Source organism: Physella acuta, unplaced genomic scaffold, assembly GCF_028476545.2.
Source record: "Physella acuta isolate Inbredline_101_S28 unplaced genomic scaffold, ASM2847654v3 ptg000591l, whole genome shotgun sequence".
NCBI classification, from domain to species: Eukaryota; Metazoa; Mollusca; class Gastropoda; family Physidae; genus Physella; species Physella acuta.
In genome coordinates this window covers 18037-39518 of record NW_026732110.1, presented here as the reverse complement: position 1 = coordinate 39518, position 21482 = coordinate 18037, and the positions used below count along the sequence as shown (strand labels likewise).

The following is a 21482-nucleotide window of genomic DNA, read 5'->3' as shown; positions in this document are numbered from 1 at the left end:
ACAGTGGCGTCATTTCCCTCTTAGTATATACTTTTATTCTTTATTACACACACACACATGTATATATATATATATATATATATATATATATATATATATATATATATATATATATATATATATATATATATATATATATATGTTTAGGATATATATGTAATATACGTACATGCAAACAAATAGATAAAGACAAGTATTTTAAGTAAAAGTATAATATGTTATCTTATATAGTCAGATGAAATAGTAAATGAATTGTTGTGAGGCTAGAAGACACATACTTCTAAATGTATTATATTTTACAAGGTTTTGTAAAGATGAGTGTTGTAAAGATATTTACATGTTAGTGAGTAGAATTCTAAAATGGAGAGTACTGAAACAATTCTAAGTACACAAAGCGACGATACAGAGATCACACTAAGTAACTCCGATATAGCGCCATTATCTGCTCAAATAGCTTTACTGTTGGGCTAGTTTGAAGCTTAAAACGCCTGACTGTTTGGCCTAATGAAATGATCGATGTCATTTGTCGCCCTGCAAGCAGCAGCCAAACGACGATTTCTATGACCAAAGTACGGCGCCTGCAACAGCCTGTTGTGTTCCAGAAACAAATAGCTAGCTGTTCAAATAACCAAGGCATTGTTGGGTTAAATAATTGCCTTGTTTATTTGGCACTTAAGAAGACATGCCTAGGTTTAACAAGATAATATATGGGAATAAAAGTGTATACACTGTTTAAGTTTTTAAAATGTGGTTCTGTTATTTAATTTACAGATAACTAGCACATCTTTTATGTTGTGAGTAAACCTCCCACCATGGATTCTACTATGCCTTCCAAAATATTAATATTCAAGTAAAAACCCAAACATACGATGGACATCTAGAGTATCGCGCTATTCAATAGAGAACGACCATTTATCGGCGTTTGGAAAAAATAAATAATAATATACTGCTATAACTCAAGAGGGAAGCATTAGCTAATCTAATCGCACGTCGCAGAGTGTCGTAAACTAGCTTGATCAAACAGGTTCGATAACTGCGAACATGAAGCAATAAACAATGTTGGCAAAGTTTGTTTAAACTACATAACAGGGGCATGTGTCAACTCATTCAGTGGTTATTACACACCTCAAGGTTAACTGGTAAAGCACTAGGTTTACACAGCTTTCAAAGAACAAGGACCAAAAAAAGAGTGTTAAAACATAACCAATAAAATATATGAAGTGAGATAAGATTTTATTTTTAAATGTGTTTTAAAGTACCATGAAGTAACATTTAAAAAAAAAACAGCCGCAATATAAAGAAAAAAAAAACATGTACCTTATCTTAAGTTGAAAACTAACAGTTACCGAAGAATTAAGACGTTACATTAGACATTTTTAAAAAATCTGTTATTTTTTTTTTAAATTAATAAACTAAAAGTATAAAACATAAAAACATATGGTGACTTAAGTATTCGTAGTATTGGTATCTCAGTTAGTGAAAAAATGTCAATACTGCAATGAGTATAAAGCGGAAACATGAATAACCTCATCTTTAGTGAAAGTGGCTATATCGATCAGTAGCTTAGCACTACAACTCATGTCATAAAAAAACATGTAAATATAGCGTTTTAAAACGACGTAAGATAGAATAATATCCACGACCAACTCCCTGACAAACAGTACTCACATATTTGAAAGACACATTTTTTAAAAACCTCATTGAAAAGAAAGTTAATATTGATAGTTCAGTTGGCGGTCGCCGTAAATAAAATAGCCGTACATTTGACTGTGTACTTCTTTAACAGCTGATAAAGGACGAAGACTAAATAAAAAATAATTGGGTGATAAAAAGAGAAACAGGTGTTCAAACCAAGAATTGTAACCAGCTACTGTGGAGGACTACACAGAGTAAAATAACTGCAGCACAGGCCTACATGTATTTTTAAAAGCAATCTAGTGATGGTTCAAAAGTCAGGTCTAAATCTTCAACACTGCTTCTCATCAACAGACTTTCATATAGCTGATATAATACGAAGCGATTTTGTAGATTAAAGTGTAAAAGTATCTTCCTAAAATAAAACTAATCAGCTTGTAAATAAGTGAACTTCACAAACGTCTGAACAAACAGATTCTTGAGAACAAAACTTTAAACTAAATATACCTAGCATCAACAGAAGTTTTTCTCTGGGAACAGATTTATTTAGAAACTAAAACAGCAGTCAAAAACATGTTTTGAAACGACAATAAGTAGAGATTCCCAGTCAAGACAAGCTATACAATTTTTATCGTGCGTGCCAGTCACAGTGGTGTTATTTTGTTCAATCCTCTGATTAAGGTGCGGAAGTCGCCTTTGATTTTCGCTAGGCAAAATAAGTTGTAGAAGCAAACAACTGGACTGTCACAGACACTCAGGGAAAGTTAATGGAAAAAGTAAGGGTAGTGCGACCAGTGGGAATGATTCATTAGGAGAATCAATCCTTGCTCGAATTCAACTTATCAACGAAATTCAAGAGCTCATTAGAGTATGGCTACAGGTAACTATTTTCCATTAGTCTGAGACCATCTCAACTCTGAACGAATGAAGACATATTTTCTTTAAGTTTAACAATTAGTAACTATGGCAATATAAAAGGTAATACCCAAATAATAGGTGTTGTTATAAAATAACCCGTACTACCGATTACCAAGGATACTATCGCTTTATTAAAAAAAATAACAAGGGTTTCTTTCAGACATGATTCTTTGCAGTGGGTGGGTGTGGGAGAAGGGGGTTTTGGGGGGCATTTGGACCTTCCTTCCGAGAGGGGGATGTCGCATTAAAATCTTTCGGTGGAGGGAGTGCTGACAGACACTGTTTATGAAAGTATAAAGTATATACTTTCTGTAGAAATTACTATTTTCTAATTCGTCGGGGGGGGGGGGGGGGGGGAGAAATACCTGAAAGAAACTATGTTACTTTAAGTACATCTAGCACTAGTATTATAAGGCACACGATAATGCTACAAGCATATCTTCGGCTTTAGTCAGTACGCACTTTTCACAGATGTAATGCATCCTGCACTTATAGTTGCTAATGCATTTGATCGAGTAAATATTGCACTTTAGTTCTTTAAAAATACTGTCACAGAAAACTAAAGCCCCCGCCCCCTGGAGATTGTTACTTTAGAACACCCGGACATTCAGTGGTCGCCTACAGACCTTTCCGGCACAGGCAATAGTACCGATGACAGCGTGTCTATACATTTCAGTTCACCAGAAAATGTATTGAAAAAACAACTTGATCTTTCTATGATTTGTTATCAGTATGTCGCTATGGTTTCGACTGTTCAGAAGTTTACCTCATACCAGTAATGCTGTATTATAATTGATTTAAATGTTTTAAAACAGTATCATAATACTTTGTTTTCTTCAAAAAATTTCTACCGCAAAAAAGTAAGTTTTTTTCTTCTATTTCCGAAAAAAAAGAAACAGAATCCGCCCATTTAAATCTTTCACGCAGGGGTTGCTTCCATTTATTATTTATTACCGTACACTACCAGGGTTGTGGCTGGAATGTACTATTTTCCTTCATTTGTCTAATAGAGAATGAAAAATAGTTGATAGTTTCACATCACTATAAATCAGTGATGATGCACTCGATTTCGTACGCAATAGAATAAACCTAACAAATTTCTAACCCAAACCCAATTCTGCTTAAGGTTCGAATAAAATACCTGAACGAGTGCCGTTTTCCTGAATGGACGTTTTCCCAAATGCTTCAAATAGCCAAATAGACGTTTGCACAAACGTGACGAATGCCCAAACTTATTCTAGCACTAACCTAGCTTAATTAAAGAGTCCAAGCTTTAAATCTAACCCCAGATTTTTAAAAGTTTGAATATTTTTAAAAATATAAAAATGCTTATCTTACACCTAATTTTTATTTTTTACGAGTAAACATTCAATTTTTTTAACACAGGAAGACCTCATATAAAAAAAAATTCGCGCATCGATCCCCATTCATGTAAAACTGCGTAAAAGGCGAAGTGTGATCGGAATAATATGCTCAAACAAAATATGCGTCTTATATGGCTTCTACAAAAAAAACATTTGCGCTGAGTTTCTATAAATAGAAATTAGATCTGAATAAGCTTGTAGAGCTCTTCTCTTAATATTCTTTACTAGAAAAATGGCCCGTTGAGGAAGGATACACCGGGCGCTAGGTTGATAGTGCTGTCTCTTTTCTCTAAACAAAAACCACCCCCCCACACACACCACCCCCCACCCCCCACCCCCACCCACACCACCCCACACACACACCACCCCCCACCCCCACCCCTACACACACCACCCCACACACACACCACCCCCCCACCCCCCACCCCCCCCCCCCCCCCCAAAAAAAAAAACATGTCTACCGTCCCATTCAACGAAATATAATTATATACTTTTTCCAGTGTCCGCCCCCTCCCCGAAAATTCTACACCCGCCCCCGAAAATTTCAAGTACCCCCACCCCTCTCCGGGGAGGAAAAAGTCTAAATTAAAACCACCCCCCACTCACCCCCCCACCCCCCACCCCCCCCCCCACCCCCCACCCACCCCCCACCCCCCCAAAAAAAAAGCATGTCTACCGTCCCATTCAACAAAATATAATTATATACTTTTTCCAGTGTCCGCCCCCTCCCCGAAAATTCTAACCCCCGCCCCCGAAAATTTCAAGTACCCCCACCCCTCTCCGGGGAGGAAAAAGTCTAAATTAAAACCACCCCCCCCCACTCACCCCCCATCCCCCCCCCACACACCACCCCCTCCCCCCACCCACAACCCCCCCCCCCCCCCTAAAAAAACATGTCTACCGTCCCATTCAACGAAATATAATTATATACTTTTTCCAGTGTCCGCCCCCTCCCCGAAAATTCTACCCCCGCCCCCGAAAATTTCAAGTACCCCCCACCCCTCTCCGGGGAGGAAAAAGTCTAAATTAAAACCACCCCCCACTCAACCCCCCCCCCCCCACCCCCACCCCCCTCAGACGTTCTTACGCGGGGGGTGGGGCTTCGCCCCTACCCGAAGAATTGTATGCAAGAAACTCTTCACGCAAACCATTTAGATTAGACATTTCCTGTTTATTCAATGTTTACGCGATAATCAATGACGTCATTACTGTGTGCACTTTCCGCCTTGAGATTATTTTCAACTTTAATATGCTAAATGTGTCGACGTCATATTTCGTTTTTCGAATTACTGTGCAGGTTTTTAAATTCCTTGTGTTTTCTCTAGAGCGTTCTTGTCAGACAGATAGATAGATAGATAGAGAGACAGCGAAACTATTATTATAGACTAGAAAAATGGCCCGTTGAGGAAGGATACACCGGGCGCTAGGTTGATAGTGCTGTCTCTTTTCTCTAAACAAAAACCACCCCCCCCACACACACCACCCCCACCCCCACCCACACCCCCACCCCCCCCCCACACCACCCCAACCCCCCCCCCACCCACACCACCCCCCCCACCCCCACCCCTACACACACCACCCCACACACACACCACCCCCCACCCCCCACCCCCCCCCCCAAAAAAAAAACATGTCTACCGTCCCATTCAACGAAATATAATTATATACTTTTTCCAGTGTCCGCCCCCTCCCCGAAAATTCTACACCCGCCCCCGAAAATTTCAAGTACCCCCACCCCTCTCCGGGGAGGAAAAAGTCTAAATTAAAACCACCCCCCCCACTCACCCCCCACCCCCCCCCCCCACACACACACCACCCCCCCACCCCCCACCCACCCCCCCCCACACACACACACCACCCCCCCCCCCCACCCCCCACCCACCCCCCACCCACCCCCCCCCCCCCCCAAAAAAAAAGCATGTCTACCGTCCCATTCAACAAAATATAATTATATACTTTTTCCAGTGTCCGCCCCCTCCCCGAAAATTCTACCCCCGCCCCCGAAAATTTCAAGTACCCCCACCCCTCTCCGGGGAGGAAAAAGTCTAAATTAAAACCACCACCCCCACTCACCCCCCATCCCCCCCACACACACACACCACCCCCCCCTCCCCCCACCCCCCCCCCCCCCCCCACAACCCCCCCCCCCCTAAAAAAAACATGTCTACCGTCCCATTCAACGAAATATAATTATATACTTTTTCCAGTGTTCGCCCCCTCCCCGAAAATTCTACCCCCGCCCCCGAAAATTTCAAGTACCCCCCACCCCTCTCCGGGGAGGAAAAAGTCTAAATTAAAACCACCCCCCCCCCCCCACTCAACCCCCCCCCCCACCCCCCTCAGACGTTCTTACGCGGGGGGTGGGGCTTCGCCCCTACCCGAAGAATTGTATGCAAGAAACTCTTCACGCAAACCATTTAGATTAGACAACATTTCCTGTTTATTCAATGTTTACGCGATAATCAATGACGTCATTATATTACTTTCCGCCTTGAGATTATTTTCAACTTTAATAATTAATATGCTAAATGTGTCGACGTCATATTTCGTTTTTTCGAATTACTGTGCATGTTTTTATTTTGCTTGTGTTTTCTCTAGAGCGTTCTTGTCAGACAGAGCGTTCTTGACAGACAGCGAAACTATTATTATAGATATGAAATTGTTGGCTTGTAGAGAAGTTCAGACACTAGAGCCACTAAGTTGAGGGAAATCAGTAATACTGGCTAAAACATTCATTAGGCATGTGTATTCCCACTTTCTGGTTACAAAAAGAAGTAGTTCCCCTTCAAGACATAACGATAGAAGAAATTCAAGTGGAACAAAATAGTAGGTAAAGAAGGTGAACAGGCCATACATTGAGATCCAGAAACGTGTCAGACGAGGCAAATCACAAAACCAACAAGGATAAAAAGGGAGACACCCTGTCGCAGAGAAATTTCAAAAGACAAGCCTGGTGTAGGAAAGCAATGGAAAGAAATGGAAACAACAGCGAAGGGTAGAAACACAGTGAGGGATGTTGTAGATGATCTATGCTTAACTGGGACAAGAAAAATCCGAAGAGGGCTGTTACACTCTACTTAACGTGTGTCCAAAGCAGGTCATAACATTATTACGATGCTGCTCTGTGGAACGCGCTATTGATAAGCTGATACTTGGAGGGTTGAGAAGATTGCACTGGCAGTTGTATCTAGTAAGACTGGCATTCAATTTGGATAAATGGATGAAAATTAGTTGAACTTAACGTAGGGCGATGAAACCTAAAGCAGCAAAGTTATGAAAAGCTTATTTAGAGCTGGAGTGTGCTTCTTTAAACGAATGATAGCATTAAACCATCTCAACACCTAACCATTTTAATGGGGCCAATTAAAGTCCTAACACGATCACAGAATATTTCGTCTATGTTCTCAGCTGCATTCGCGGTATCAAAGAAAGAATACAGTGGCCCTTGCGGTGAATAACTAAATCATAATTGTAATGTAAATGAAACTATAGAAGGTTTTTGGAGATTTAACTGTTAAAAACTAAAATTTAAAAGCAGTGAACTTACCGCTCAGCTCTACCAACTCGACCAATGCGATGGATGTAGTTTTGTTTCTCGTCGGGAAGGGTTACGTTGATAACTAGAAGAATCAAACAAATACCAGATCAAGGGACGGCATTGATGTAAATATCTATCAGTACCAACACAAGCTGAGAAAAGTCTAATGAGCTCATTCCATATTTTTATGTGTTAAAAACCTGATTACTAAAGTTTTGAATAAATGCACGCTAGCTCAAAGTGTCGCTGGATGTTGAAAGGATGATAAGAGAACCCAATTAAAAACGAATGAATACAAGACTGTTTTGTGTCTGATAGATCTGTGCAGCGCTGCGGGATATTATTGAACTCAGCTTGACATTGGATTTAACAATCTTTCTTGTTTCGACTCTACAATAACAATTCTATAACGTGTTTTTTTTTAAATACATGTAATAATGTACATTTTGTTGTGAAAAAAATAACATTCAATTGTAAGGGGTTGGATAACCTTTTCATTTCTAAACTTTTTTCCAAATCTGAAAGCTAATTTTTTTAGTACGTCAACATTACGTTAATGCTACAAGGATAAAAACTTGTATCTAAAAACTGAAGAAAAAAAACTCATTGTTTGATATACTTGTTTGTGATTGACGGGTGCTGGCCGGGTAAATATCAATAATTTTATTTCGCGTCAATATAAAGAATAGCTAGCGATTGACGGCTAACGATCTTCCGAGAAGAATGGAATCCTGAGAACAAGGCCTGTCTGTCTGGTCTTGTCACCTTGGGTGAAGTATAGATGTTCATTGTCGTGTCATTGTCAGATCTATAAGAGCACAAATACATCTAGGCTAACGGGTTATCTTATTGGGTGAAGGATAGATGTCAATCGTGGTAAAATTGATACCAATCATGTATATATATATATATATATATATATATATATATATATATATATATATATATATATATACATATATAAAAATTGTGTGTTAAAAATTAGTTTTGACATTTTCAATTATACCGAAAGTGCTTGATAGCATATTTGGAAAAAAAAATTGCTCTATTTCAGGTTTAATAAATGTTTAAATACTAAGCCTGCCACTTCAAATTTCTTCTCTTAAAGTTTAAACCAGCACTTTGAACATTTACTTTTAGAATTGCTATTTACTGCTTCTTATGGTAAAATTTAGATTAACATAAGCGTTATTATTAATAATATAAATGCATATGACCCCTTTTTTCTGTAAGCCATTGACTTTAAGAGTTGAATCATGGCTTAGTTATTATTTTGTTTAGTAGGCCTATTTATTTGTGCCTTAGTCGCTTTTTCGCTTCTTTTTCGATGGCGTAACTTCTACTGTATATAAATGATTTTAAACCGTTCAACGTCTGGGTACCGAGTATATCTAGTTGCAAATAAATGTGATTCTTTAGAGGACAAGCCAGTCACAGACGTTCTGTAATTACTTAGCAGGACTATAGTCGTTGTTTTGTTTTGTTCCAGCGGTTAGTCAAATCAACAAAGTTCCATTTTGAAACCTCGGAACAAAGGCAAATAAAAACTTTCTAATTGCGAGGCCAAGTAAAAAGGTCGAAGAAAAATGAAAGAGTTTACCGTAAGGCAATCCGCTTATGTCCAAACCTCTGGCCGCGACATCAGTACAGATTAGGTATTTCACTTGTCGTTTCTGAAAACAAAATATTGACAAACGTCATAAAAATGTGTATCTCAAAGTAAGAAGCAAGCAATAAATAAACGGTTACAGAAATACGTGTGCACTCTAAGGAACATAAAAGAAGAAAAAAGATATCAATATCTTGTGCAAACAAAATACAAACTAATCTCCTTGAAAGTTGCACGCTTTCATCAATTATTTGTTGCTGAGGTAAAACCATGGTTGAAAACGATATCGTTGAGTTACGACGACGAAATAAGAGGGCTGTGTACGTGTGACCGAATAATATTTAATTACATTTAGAATAAGTATGATAAATATACACAGTTGAGTTACACTGCGTAGTATATGTGTTTTGGCGACAGCCCGCAGTTTGGCCAGTTCCGAAATCGGTTCAGATCTCTTGCACTTGCTCAAGAAATTTGGCAAAGCTCCATTAACTTGAAGTAACCAGTAAATATGATAGTTTAGCTGACCATTTCGTCACGTGGATGAAATCTCTAGACAATCTTTGATTTGCTAATGCAAGAACGTTGGGTAGGAAAATGCACTACTACATGCGCAACTCATCAATGTACAAATACAAACTCTAGTGTAACTCTAAATTTCATTAGTGCATTGTATTTTAACATTTTAGGGTAATGTCATTGATGAATAGACCTTGGTGTCACTCACTGTATTTGTTTCACACTGCTTTGTGTGTTTAGCTGAATTAATAAACGACATAATAAAACAGAAACTAAAAATACAATATATTTTTATGATGTGTAACTAATAATAAATATCAAGTATAAAATTATGCAAAATCATTTTTAAAAATCGGTAAATGCTTTTATTTCGTGACTACGTAGGCCGATCGCAACATCAGGAACATGCTATTTCGCAAACTGGCAAAACGATCTGGATATCATAAACAGATGAACAACTGCTGGTCGTCCAATATACAATAGGACTGGAAACTTTCCAGTTTAAGCCATTTCGGACTTTGATAATGTCAATAACGGAAAAGATAATGTTACATAGTTTATTTTATCTAAAATGATTATAGCTATGTTTGTGAACGCAAGAAATACTGATGTGTCACATATTCGAGAATTAAAGAGCGTACTCTGAAGTTGAATACCAAATTATCTTGGAAACTAAATGACAACTATTTTTTTAAAAGTAACTATCTCGAGTCACCCTAACAAACCATAGCATTGGTTTTCTCAAAATTGTAACGCTTTAAAATACACTAAAAGTTCGCAGATACGGGTGATTAGAACGTGAATATATCTGTATTTTAAAGGAGGAATGAGGGAGAGTGATGCAGATTGCAGTTAAAGAAAATATGGATCCAATTAACTAGGACTGCAAAGCAGTAATAGGTACATTTCTTGAGATCGTTAAATGGGAGTGCAGCAAATTCGGTCCACTAATTGGTACAATACACCTAATAAGCACCGGGATTTCCTAATACACGCTTTACATTTACCTAATGAAGCAAGAGGTACAAACTTCTTACCTTAAATTTCTCAAGATTCTCTTTTCTTTCTTGAGGTTTCCTATCTCCATGTAGACAAACACACGAGTATTTACCTGCAATCACAGTTTTACTCTGGTTAGTCAACAAAGATTCGTCTATCTATGGGTCTGATGAAAACATCAGTCAACCGATAGACAGAAGGGTGGACAGCACACAAAAGTGCTCTTACACTAACGATAGAAAATAAAAATAAATAAGTGCATTCGTTGTAGGAAGTAAAAGACAATTCGGAAAAATCATAAGCCATGAAGGGAATTAAAAATTGTAAGAGCGATTCCATCAATTGTTGATCTGCCGTGTGGTAAAAACATTTTTTGTTACAGAAATGCAGTCTTTACAATATTTAAATTAACAAAAACATTATTTATTTAAATTAAAAGTTAAACAAAAAAGACTCACGTAGATTTAATGGATTTTAAATCAGCTTAAATCGCAATTATAGTTTGAATACAAATTAAAAGACAATTAAATTATTTGTCACTGAACTATTGAACTTAAAACAAAAAAAACGAAAATGTGGTTTCTGTTTACAAAGCCAAATACACTAATATCTGGCCAGTGAACCCTTGTGTAGGAGAAGAAAAAAGTGATGAATGTCTCAAAAATAAAACTTAGCCACGGTACAGGCTTATTTTGTTTCATTCTAAAACTTTGAGGTGTTCTTTTTGTTTTGTGTGGGTGGGTGGGTGGAGGGGTTGGAGATATTTCGTGGTAGTTTCACGTGTGTCTAAGCAAAATACGACAGCCAGTGGGATTAATTTTCTGTAAACAGTTCAGTTCCTAAAATATATGCCAGACGTTACATGATCTGGGGGATTAGGGAGAGCTATGCATAAGATATCTAAAGTCTACTGTGTCTGACACATTACTCCTTGCTGACTAATCAACGCGATACTTCGGGTGATCAATTAAAACTAAATACATTCTTCACACCATTGATGACCGTATGGAGAAATGGACAGGGATCAAAGTAAAACACTAAGTTAGTTGTATCTAACGAGTCATGGAACAAAGACAGTTTTAGCAGCATTTTAGTTAATATACTTTTGTCAGTCCCGACCTCTACACGGTATACGGTGACACAACTTACGTCAAGCAATAATCTGGGTAGATTGTAAATTGAGGGGAACTTGAAAAAGCGTATAATATTCAATACATTTTATACTTATATAAGCTAAATATGTATAGATTTGTCAATAAAATTAAACTATCTATTAAACAGATTGTCATAACAAATACCATGGCTTGTGGAAGCCAATGACAGGTAAAGAAAAATCTATGGCGACAGGTTGATAGTGACAATACAAAAAGACATGAAACAATTGTATGTTTATAAATAAGACGCGAGTAAGATTTTCTACTGCTGGGAACAAGTTGCTCTATGAAATAGACGCATATCGTAGCACTCTAACATAGGCCAAGTCATGTGATGTGTACTTTTGTGATGTGTATGTTTGTGATGTGTATATTTGTGATGTGTATGTGATGTGTATGTGATGTGTATGTGATGTGTATGTGATGTGTATGTTTGTGATGTGTATGTTTGTGATGTGTATGTGATGTGTATGTTTGTAATGTGAATGTGATGTGTATGTTTGTGATGTGTATGTTTGTGATGTGTATGTTTGTGATGTGTATGTTTGTGATGTGTATGTTTGTGACGTGTGTGTGATGTGTATGTGTGTGATGTGTGTGTGATGTGTATGTTTGTGATGTGTATGTGTGTGATGTGTATGTGTGTGATGTGTATGATTGTGATGTGGATGTTTGTGATGTGTATGTTTGTAATGTGTATGTTTGTGATGTTATGTTTGTGATGTGTATGTTTGTGATGTGTATGTGATGTGTATGTTTGCGATCCGTATGTGATGTGTATGTTTGTGATGTGTATGTTTGTGATGTGTATGTTTGTGATGTGTATGTTTGTGATGTGTATGTTTGTGATGTGTATGTTTGTGATGTGTATGTTTGTGATGTGTATGTGTGTGATGTGTATGCGTGTGATGTGTTTGATGTGTATGTGTGTGATGTGTATGTTTGTGATGTGTATGTTTGTGATGTTATGTTTGTGATTATTATGTTTGTGATTATTATGTTTGTGATGTGTATGTTTCTGATGTGTATGTTTGTGATGTGTATGTTAGTGATGTGTTTGTGATGTGTATGTGATGTGTATGTTTGTGATGTGTATGTGTGTGATGTGTATGCGTGTGATGTGTGTGATGTGTATGTGTGTGATGTGTATGTTTGTGATGTGTATGTTTGTGATGTTATGTTTGTGATTATTATGTTTGTGATTATTATGTTTGTGATGTGTATGTTTCTGATGTGTATGTTTGTGATGTGTATGTTAGTGATGTGTTTGTGATGTGTATGTGATGTGTATGTTTGTGATCCGTATGTGTTGTGTATGTTTGTGATGTGTATGTTTGTGATGTGTATGTTTGTGATGTGTATGTTTGTGATGTGTATGTTTGTGATGTGTATGTTTGTGATGTGTATGTTTGTGATGTGTATGTTTGTGATGTGTATGTGTATGTTTGAAAAAGTATGTTTTCCCAACATGCACTAATTGTCTAAAACCACACTGTCAATGGTGAAGTAACATGAAGCCAGTGTTGAATGCTTACCTTTGCCTCTTTCTTGTAAATATTTCTCTAAGTTGTCGCAGTCAACTTTAGTTCTACAGAAGATCAACGCCACGTCCATTTTGTGTTCTTCAAGTGCATTGATGACGTACTCGCCCTTGAGTATTTTTACAGCCTCCGAGTAAGTCTCTGACGGATAAAAATAACAGTGAAAATGGCGAACTAAACTTCATCTTCTGACAGTTAAGAATTATTTTAAATTTCACTTAAGTTGTGTTTAAATCGTTTTCCAGAGTACTCGTACTGTGTGAAGGTAATAAGTATTTATGATGTCGATCTATTGCTTTTAAATATAGAATATGGTGGCTTTCTCCTAAACAAGTACACTCCTTCCTCCTCCTCCTCCCTCCCCCTTAAATTTCAAATTCCTTGCAGTTAAAGTTGTGGGAAAAGTCGGGCAAATAAGTAATCGCGAAATGCATGAACAATAGTGTGGAAACAGCTTTTTAAAAAAAAAAAAGTTATATATAAAATCCAGAAATCCCACCATTGTACCCCCTATAAATTCCTTAGCACGTATGTCTGAACATTTCACATAAGGCGAACAAGTGGCTTTAAAATAAATGTAAATCTGGCAGACACTGTTTTTGTGCTATACAGAATGGTCAACGTTTTTTTTAAAAAAGCACAGACTGTGGGCGAGAAAAGGCCGTCGGGGTTACCAAATGAAAACAAGCATGTCCTTTGAGCTTTAATAGGCTGGATAATTTAAACCAACGCCCCAAAGGGGTTTTTCTATGCCAAGCTGATGCTTCACTAGTATAATAAAGGCAAGAAAACCTTCCAACCCAAAACGTTAACTTATCAAACTTGATCATTTATAAACATTTTACAAAACAGTATTTATCATTCTTTCACAGAACTCAATGGCGTCTTTAATTTAAACAGTTCACGGTTCACATGATACATCATTCTAGTTCGGCCAGGTCTGTTTATTTATTTTTGCATAGTTAATATATATAAAACATGCTAACGTTTATTAAGAGATTTATCTAAAAAAAAAAGCCTGCTTTAAGCGCAAACACAGATTTCACACACAGAAATCTCTTACGATTAAGCACACACACGCAACTGCAACATTTAAACACAAATTTTTTTATAGATAAACACAGATATCTCATAAGCGAACGAAAATAGATAACTTTTGTTTTACAATAACCGATCTATTCTACTATAACTTAAGGTGGGGCAATATATATATAGGCCTACTATATATATATATATATATATATATATATATATATATATATATATATATATATATATATATATATATATATATATATATATATACAGGCCTACTATATATATGAAGAATTATACCCTCATTAATCAGATAACAAACTGTTGAACCAAAATAACAGCTGTTGTTTGAAACATGAGGAAAATAAAAGCAATAAAATATGCCATATGCTACCATTGGCAGTTGGTCTTAAAAGTTTTTATCTAATACTGGAGAGGCAGACTCAAAAGTATTATATAGTTTCTTATCCTGAACTGTATTATTGGACGATTGTATCCAGTGTTTCTTCCAGGCATCTCCTCCCTCGAACCAAATGGAATATATATATAGAAAATATATAGGCTACTTTTACCAATGTCCGCCCCCCCCCCCCACTGGAAATAAAGTCTGTAAGAAACACTGATTGTATCTTTATGTGTTGAACATATAAACGTCCATATATAAAAATATGCATTACTCAACAGTAATTATCTCACAATTGTCTTAGAATCTTCCGAATTATATTTGTATATGTGTGTGTGTATGTGTCTGTATGTGTCTGTGTCTGTGCGTATAAATAGCTTTATTGAAATCATTTTTAGAACGCTTACGCTTTCACTGTTACTATATAATATATTACAGCTAAGGCAAGAGTATGTTTATTTACAGTGCATTTAAAATCTTATTGGTATAAAAGTTTTTAAACTTGTTTTGCTTATGAGAAGTGATTTGGATAGCACCAGATGCGAATAGCAACAGAATGGCGGACGGATCTAAAAGATGCGATAAAAATGAGCGCGCGGACCGGAGGCAAGGTTTCGCGTAACAGTTGTAACACGGGCTGTGAATACAGAGCAGTAGAGGTAGTCTATAAATTGATTGAAACACGCCTAGCGCAGGCACACAACTAGCAGAATTATGGGATAACTAGAGCTTTCTTATTCATTCACCAGTTCTAGGAGAAATTATTTCAAACATTTTTATCGACTGCATTCAATCATAAGCTTTTTCTGTCGATATTTGAACAAAACAACAGCTCAACAGACTAAAGTTCAAGTGATTCGTGATTTTTTTTTATCATGATCGCAGGCTGTTGAAAAAGTACATTTGACGTATATTGTATGATGTTCTTTCCTGTTGGAGATAAGGTTTAGTAATATTGCTACATCTGAAAGTTACAAGCACCAACTCAGGTAATGAAACAAGATAACTTATCCTTTTAACCTGTGTTTATAGGCTTGCATAGTTCAGTAAAGTAAACATCTTTCTGTATCATACCCAAACTAGAACATAAATGAAGCAACATGTTTTCATTATATATGTTATTTTTGTGCCCACAAAAAAAGAAACCTCGTAAAATAACAGCTGTTAAATAGTTATGTTCATTGCGATAGGTTTTACCATCGTAAAGATAATAAAGTTAACTCACTTTGCAGGTACTGATAGATATTGTGATATAGATTCAATTTTGGTTGTCATTTAAGTTACCGACATAAACAATGCTAACTGTAGAATGTATATACAGGTGTAATTCTTAATGTGGGACCTCGACATATGTTTATATCATCATCATCATCATCATCATCATCATCACTATCTTCATCAGCATCACTATCTTCATCTCTCAATGATGATATCAAATAGAAATGACTTCTCTGTTAGGTTGTAATATATTAACCCAGATTTAGATCCAACTCACATCCTTAAAAAAATGTTACTGTCACTAAACCCATTTAGTCAATGCGTAGACGGCATTGTGGGCGCTTCATTATTAAAAAGTTAAGGTCTCTGTCAGCTCTCGTGCAAGACGATATTACTTTACAGCTTTGACTGTATCAATTGTTGCAGATGTAGTGGTTAGGTAATGTCATTTCAACATTTATTTTCGAATCGTTATTGAAGAAACAAAGTACTATTTCGGTTTTTTTTCAAGGTCGCTTCAAAACACGACAAGAAAGATTAGTCCTGCATTTAATTATGGCTTCTTTCAGCAAATAATTTTATTCAAAGACTAAAAATATAATTTTTTTAGCTTAGACTTTAAATTCGTAGTTTACTTAAATATCTTTTACGAACGTTCCAATTTAATATATAATTTGCTACCGGTAACTTTTTATTCTTAGTTTTTAAATTAGTTTTCATTCATAGATTTGTTATTTTAAACATTTCCCCAATGTTGGTGCAAATTTTTAGAAGAACACGTTTCATTTCATGTTAGGCAATCTTTTTTTCCCGGTGCTACTGGTGTGCACTACTTTGTCACCCAGTGGTGATTGCTATTATGTTTCTCTTTTATTTACTGTATTCAGGAGTGATTGTGTGTGTGTACATATAGAATATATATATATATATATATATATATATATATATATATATATATATATATATATATATATATATATATATATATATATATATATATACATGCATATATAAAAATAAAAACTGGCTACTATAATTGTTCACTAAATCAAATTAAAATCGTCACCTGCAGCACCCCGGGCAATATGGCGCCTAAGCTCGTTTTAAAGAGTACCCTACAAAATGGACACGGTTCACCACGGCAGTCGATGGTTAAACCGAACCAAGTGCCATACACGTCGTCACTGCGGTAGTGTAACCGGCGGCTCACGAGAACGCCCCGATACGCCTCTGACACCTGAGGGGTCGCCGAGGTGTGATCTGCCTCCCTGTTACGGAGGGTGGTAAACGTACACAAAAAAATGAGGACAATTTTTATCCTGACAGTCCATAGGGGTATGTAAAATAAAGTTCACCTGATTCTGTGACCTCTGCATGTGAAGGGATAATATTATTAGCGCTATGCCCCTAAAATGAGTGAGGTACCCGGAGCTAGGTGGACTCAGGGACGTTCTACTGACGCAAACCAGCGATTCGTATGCTCTACCATCCGACCACGCAGTCCAGTTCCGTACATTATTGTGTGTCTTACTGATATACATGCTATAATTTAAGAATTGTATTTTGTTCATGTTAATAACTTACATCAACGCCCCATCAAATAACAGCAATTCCGTTTATAAGTGAGCAGAGTAAAACAAAAGAGAACCATTTTAGAGAGTTAAATATAACGTTGAATTGAACACCTATGTAAATTTAAAACAACGAGATTGACTTCATCTCTAAACACTGTAATGCAACTTAAAACCATCATCAAAATTCTATTTCATAATCCGGGCGATCGTATATAGGATTACGGAGGTATTTAAAAATAAAGCTTTGATAACAGCTCGGATCTTTCGCATGAATAAGCCGACTTGATTATGTCCTGCGGTGTTATTAATCAAACTCCTTCGTTAGATCACACATTAACAGGTTAATATCGCCTGTCATAATGTGGCATGACCTGGTTCAATAGCATTTCAATTCTATACAAAAATATCTATGTCGGTCATAGTTGTTTTAAAAATAAGGTTCAGTGTCAAGAAATTGTGTGGCACTATTCTATCGTTTTATGTAAAAAAAAATGGTTTATTATATTAAAATGTATATGTATCGTGCGCAAGTAGCTTGGCAAGAGTGAAACCTCTACTCAGCTGGTCATAAATTGCAATGGTTATAGATACAACAGTTACTAAAGTCTCTACAAACACCTTGATTTATATAGTATGCGATCTCATCTAATAGTAACAGAAAATAAGATGTCTAAAAAGAAGGTAAAAGACGGTTCCAAAAAGTGTTTTGTAATCAAAATCCTCTAGAAAAAATAAACTGCAATATCAAATGCCTCGATGTATTTTAGTAGGCAACTATATTTTTTTTAAGTTTTATGGGCTTCTGAATGAATATGTATCTCATAACTGCAATGAAATAACAAAGTCATCACATATACAATGTACTGTGTCCCCAGTTTGCTATTGTTCTGTGTCCCCAGTTTACTAATATTGTGTCCCCAGTTTACTAATGTTCTGTGTCCCCATTTTAATAATGTTATTATACTTTACTAATTTTATGTCAGTAATTAATAGCTTTTATTTAGTTCACCTATCCCCAGTTTACTAATGTTCTGTGTCCCCAGTTTACTAATGTTCTGTGTCCCAAGTTTGCTAACTTTTTGTGTCCCCAGTTTACTAATGTTCTGTGTCCCCGGTTTACTAATGTTCTGTGTCCCCAGTTTAATAATGTTCTTTGTCCCCAGTTTACTAATGTTCTGTGTTCCCAGTTTAATAATGTTCTTTGTCCCCAGTTTTTATAATGTTCTATCCCCAGTTTACTAATGTTTCGTGTCCCCAGTTTACTAATGTTCTGTGTCCCCGGTTTACTAATGTTCTGTGTCCCCAGTTTACTAATGTTCTGTGTCCCCGGTTTACTAATGTTCTGTGTCCCCAGTTTACTAATGTTCTGTGTCCCCAGTTTACTAATGTTCTGTGTCCCCGGTTTACTAATGTTCTATGTCCCCAGTTTACTAATGTTCTATGTCCCTAGTTTAATAATGTTCTGTGTCCCCAGTTTACTAATGTTCTGTGTCCCCAGTTTACTAATGTTTTGTGTCCCCAGTTTACTAATGTTTTGTGTCCCCAGTTTAATAATGTTCTGTGTCCCCAGTTTACTAATGTTCTGTGTCCCCAGTTTACTAATGTTCTGTGTCCCCAGTTTACTAATGTTCTGTGTCCCCAGTTTACTAATGTTTTGTGTCCCGAGTTTACTAATGTTTTGTGTCCCCAGTTTAATAATGTTCTGTGTCCCCAGTTTACTAATGTTCTGTGTCCCCAGTTTACTAATGTTCTGTGTCCCCAGTTTACTAATGTTCTATCCCCAGTTTAATAATGTTCTGTGTCCCCAGTTTACTAATGTTCTGTGTCCCCGGTTTACTAATGTTCTATGTCCCCAGTTTACTAATGTTCTATGTCCCCAGTTTAATAATGTTCTGTGTCCCCAGTTTACTAATGTTCTGTGTCCCCAGTTTACTAATGTTTTGTGTCCCCAGTTTACTAATGTTTTGTGTCCCCAGTTTAATAATGTTCTGTGTCCCCGGTTTACTAATGTTCTGTGTCCCCAGTTTACTAATGTTCTGTGTCCCCAGTTTAATAATGTTCTATCACCAGTTTAATAATGTTCTGTGTCCCCGGTTTACTAATGTTCTGTGTCCCCAGTTTGCTAATGTTTTGTGTCCCCAGTTTAATAATGTTCTATCCCCAGTTTAATAATGTTCTGTGTCCCCGGTTTAATAATGTTCTATCCCCAGTTTAATAATGTTCTTTTATCCCCGGTTTACTAATGTTCTGTGTCCCCAGTTTACTAATGTTCTGTGTCACTAACGCCGCCATGAACAGAACAGTTATTTACATAACGCTATTTATTGTACTATATAGGCTCACTTCTCTACTGACATATCACGTCTGATGATTTATAACACTATATCGTTTAGTCATGGTTGTAAAATTGAAACACTTTATAAATCTACTACAGATATTTTATAAATGTCAAATTCAATGTGACATTCATCTGAGTCTTTAGTAATTGAGCATTACACTTTATTTAAATAGTGTACTTTACTTAGACAATGAACACACTGCATTCGCTTTCTCTTTGATCTCATTCTTCCTGTTCTTTTCGGCTTAGGCCGGAAGCGACACTTTGCCAACGTGCATCTCATCTCTTAAGTTTGCGATTACATCAATCGGTTGCTTATGTTTTATGTAATTAACTTACTAGTTGTAAGACCAAATGAAAAATAATAGCACTAATAAGTTATAAATTTCACTATGTCTGCTTATCAAAGCAAAATAGCTTAACTAGTAGAGGCGCACTTAGTATAAGAATCTAAAGGGCACGGCAGCTAAGTTGAATTTCCTTGGAATTTTGATATTGTCATAAAACGTGCACTTTTAATCACTTTTGGCGAGTTCGCAGCAGAATAGTATCTCAGCATAGTGGCGCGCGTGATAACGCATTTACAGACATATCATATTTCAGATCCACGGCGGGGTGGGGGTGGGGGGTAATAACATTAATAGAACACACGGCACAAATTAGTTTACAAGAATTCAAGTAATTATATAAGATACAATTACATACTTTTACAGATCTCGGCTAATTGGTTTTAACTTGAGTTAATTTACTTAAGAAAAATAATGAACCTTTCATATAAGATCCACACAAAGAAAACCAAGTATCACCGCTAGCTATAAAAAATCTTGTCTATGTTTACGCCTGTAGAATACAGCTCTAAACAAGTGTCAGATTCCTAAGCTCTCCTCAAACTGTTGAAAGAAACTAAAACAAAAGCGAAAGCTATTTTTGTAAGCTATATTCTGGTCTAATGTAAAATAAAAAAACAATACAGGTAGACTTTACGCTATGAGTGAGTCAATACTGGATATAAAATATGATATTTCACGACACATCTGGTACATGACATGGGTAGGTGTAATGTAGGGAGCAATATTATTATTAGACGAGATAAAATCACCAGATTTTTGTACGATGCAAACCCAATTGTACCTCAAAAAATTAGAAGATGATGCTATCCTCTTCAACTAAATATATAATTTGGTGGTAGAACCATCCCCCAAACATCACTCAAACCAACATATCAATAGTTGATACAAAATTCCCTAAACACCTCACAGCACTCTAACATTGTATACATTTCCAAAATCTTTTGACCTCTCTTACATAAGTGCTGAGGGTCAGTAAGTCGTTGTATTAACAATAGTACAAACGATACAAATGTCTGCTGACCTTATTCTGTGCTCCTACAGCGTACTTTTACAAAATATACGAGCCAATAAATCTTAGTAATAATCTGTTTTCAAAGCTATAAATCTAATCTCACCAATTGTAAAGCTTCCCTCAAAAGCTCTGATGTTGATGAAAGGCGGAAGAGATAAAACAAGACAGAATTTCAATCGATGACTATTTTTAAAGGGTGTGACGTGGTTCATTTCGTGATTGTTTATAATAAAACCAGTAAATAATGTACACGTGACACAGGGCAGTTTACAGCT

General features: G+C 36.5%; 1 protein-coding gene across 1 annotated transcript in view; it reads right to left on the bottom strand.

Moving 5' to 3' along the window:
* Window positions 1-16166, bottom strand: part of LOC131947272 (ATP-dependent RNA helicase DDX1) — a gene marked incomplete at its 5' end in the record, with an annotated part of 39577 nt that extends 23411 nt beyond the window's left edge. The window contains 5 exons of the mRNA XM_059308425.1: window positions 7465-7537; window positions 9056-9128; window positions 10621-10694; window positions 13272-13418; window positions 16058-16166. Coding sequence (XP_059164408.1) covers window positions 7465-7537; window positions 9056-9128; window positions 10621-10694; window positions 13272-13418; window positions 16058-16166 — 476 coding nt within the window. The remainder of the gene's footprint in view (window positions 1-7464; window positions 7538-9055; window positions 9129-10620; window positions 10695-13271; window positions 13419-16057) is intronic.
* Window positions 16167-21482: the final 5316 nt, after the last annotated feature.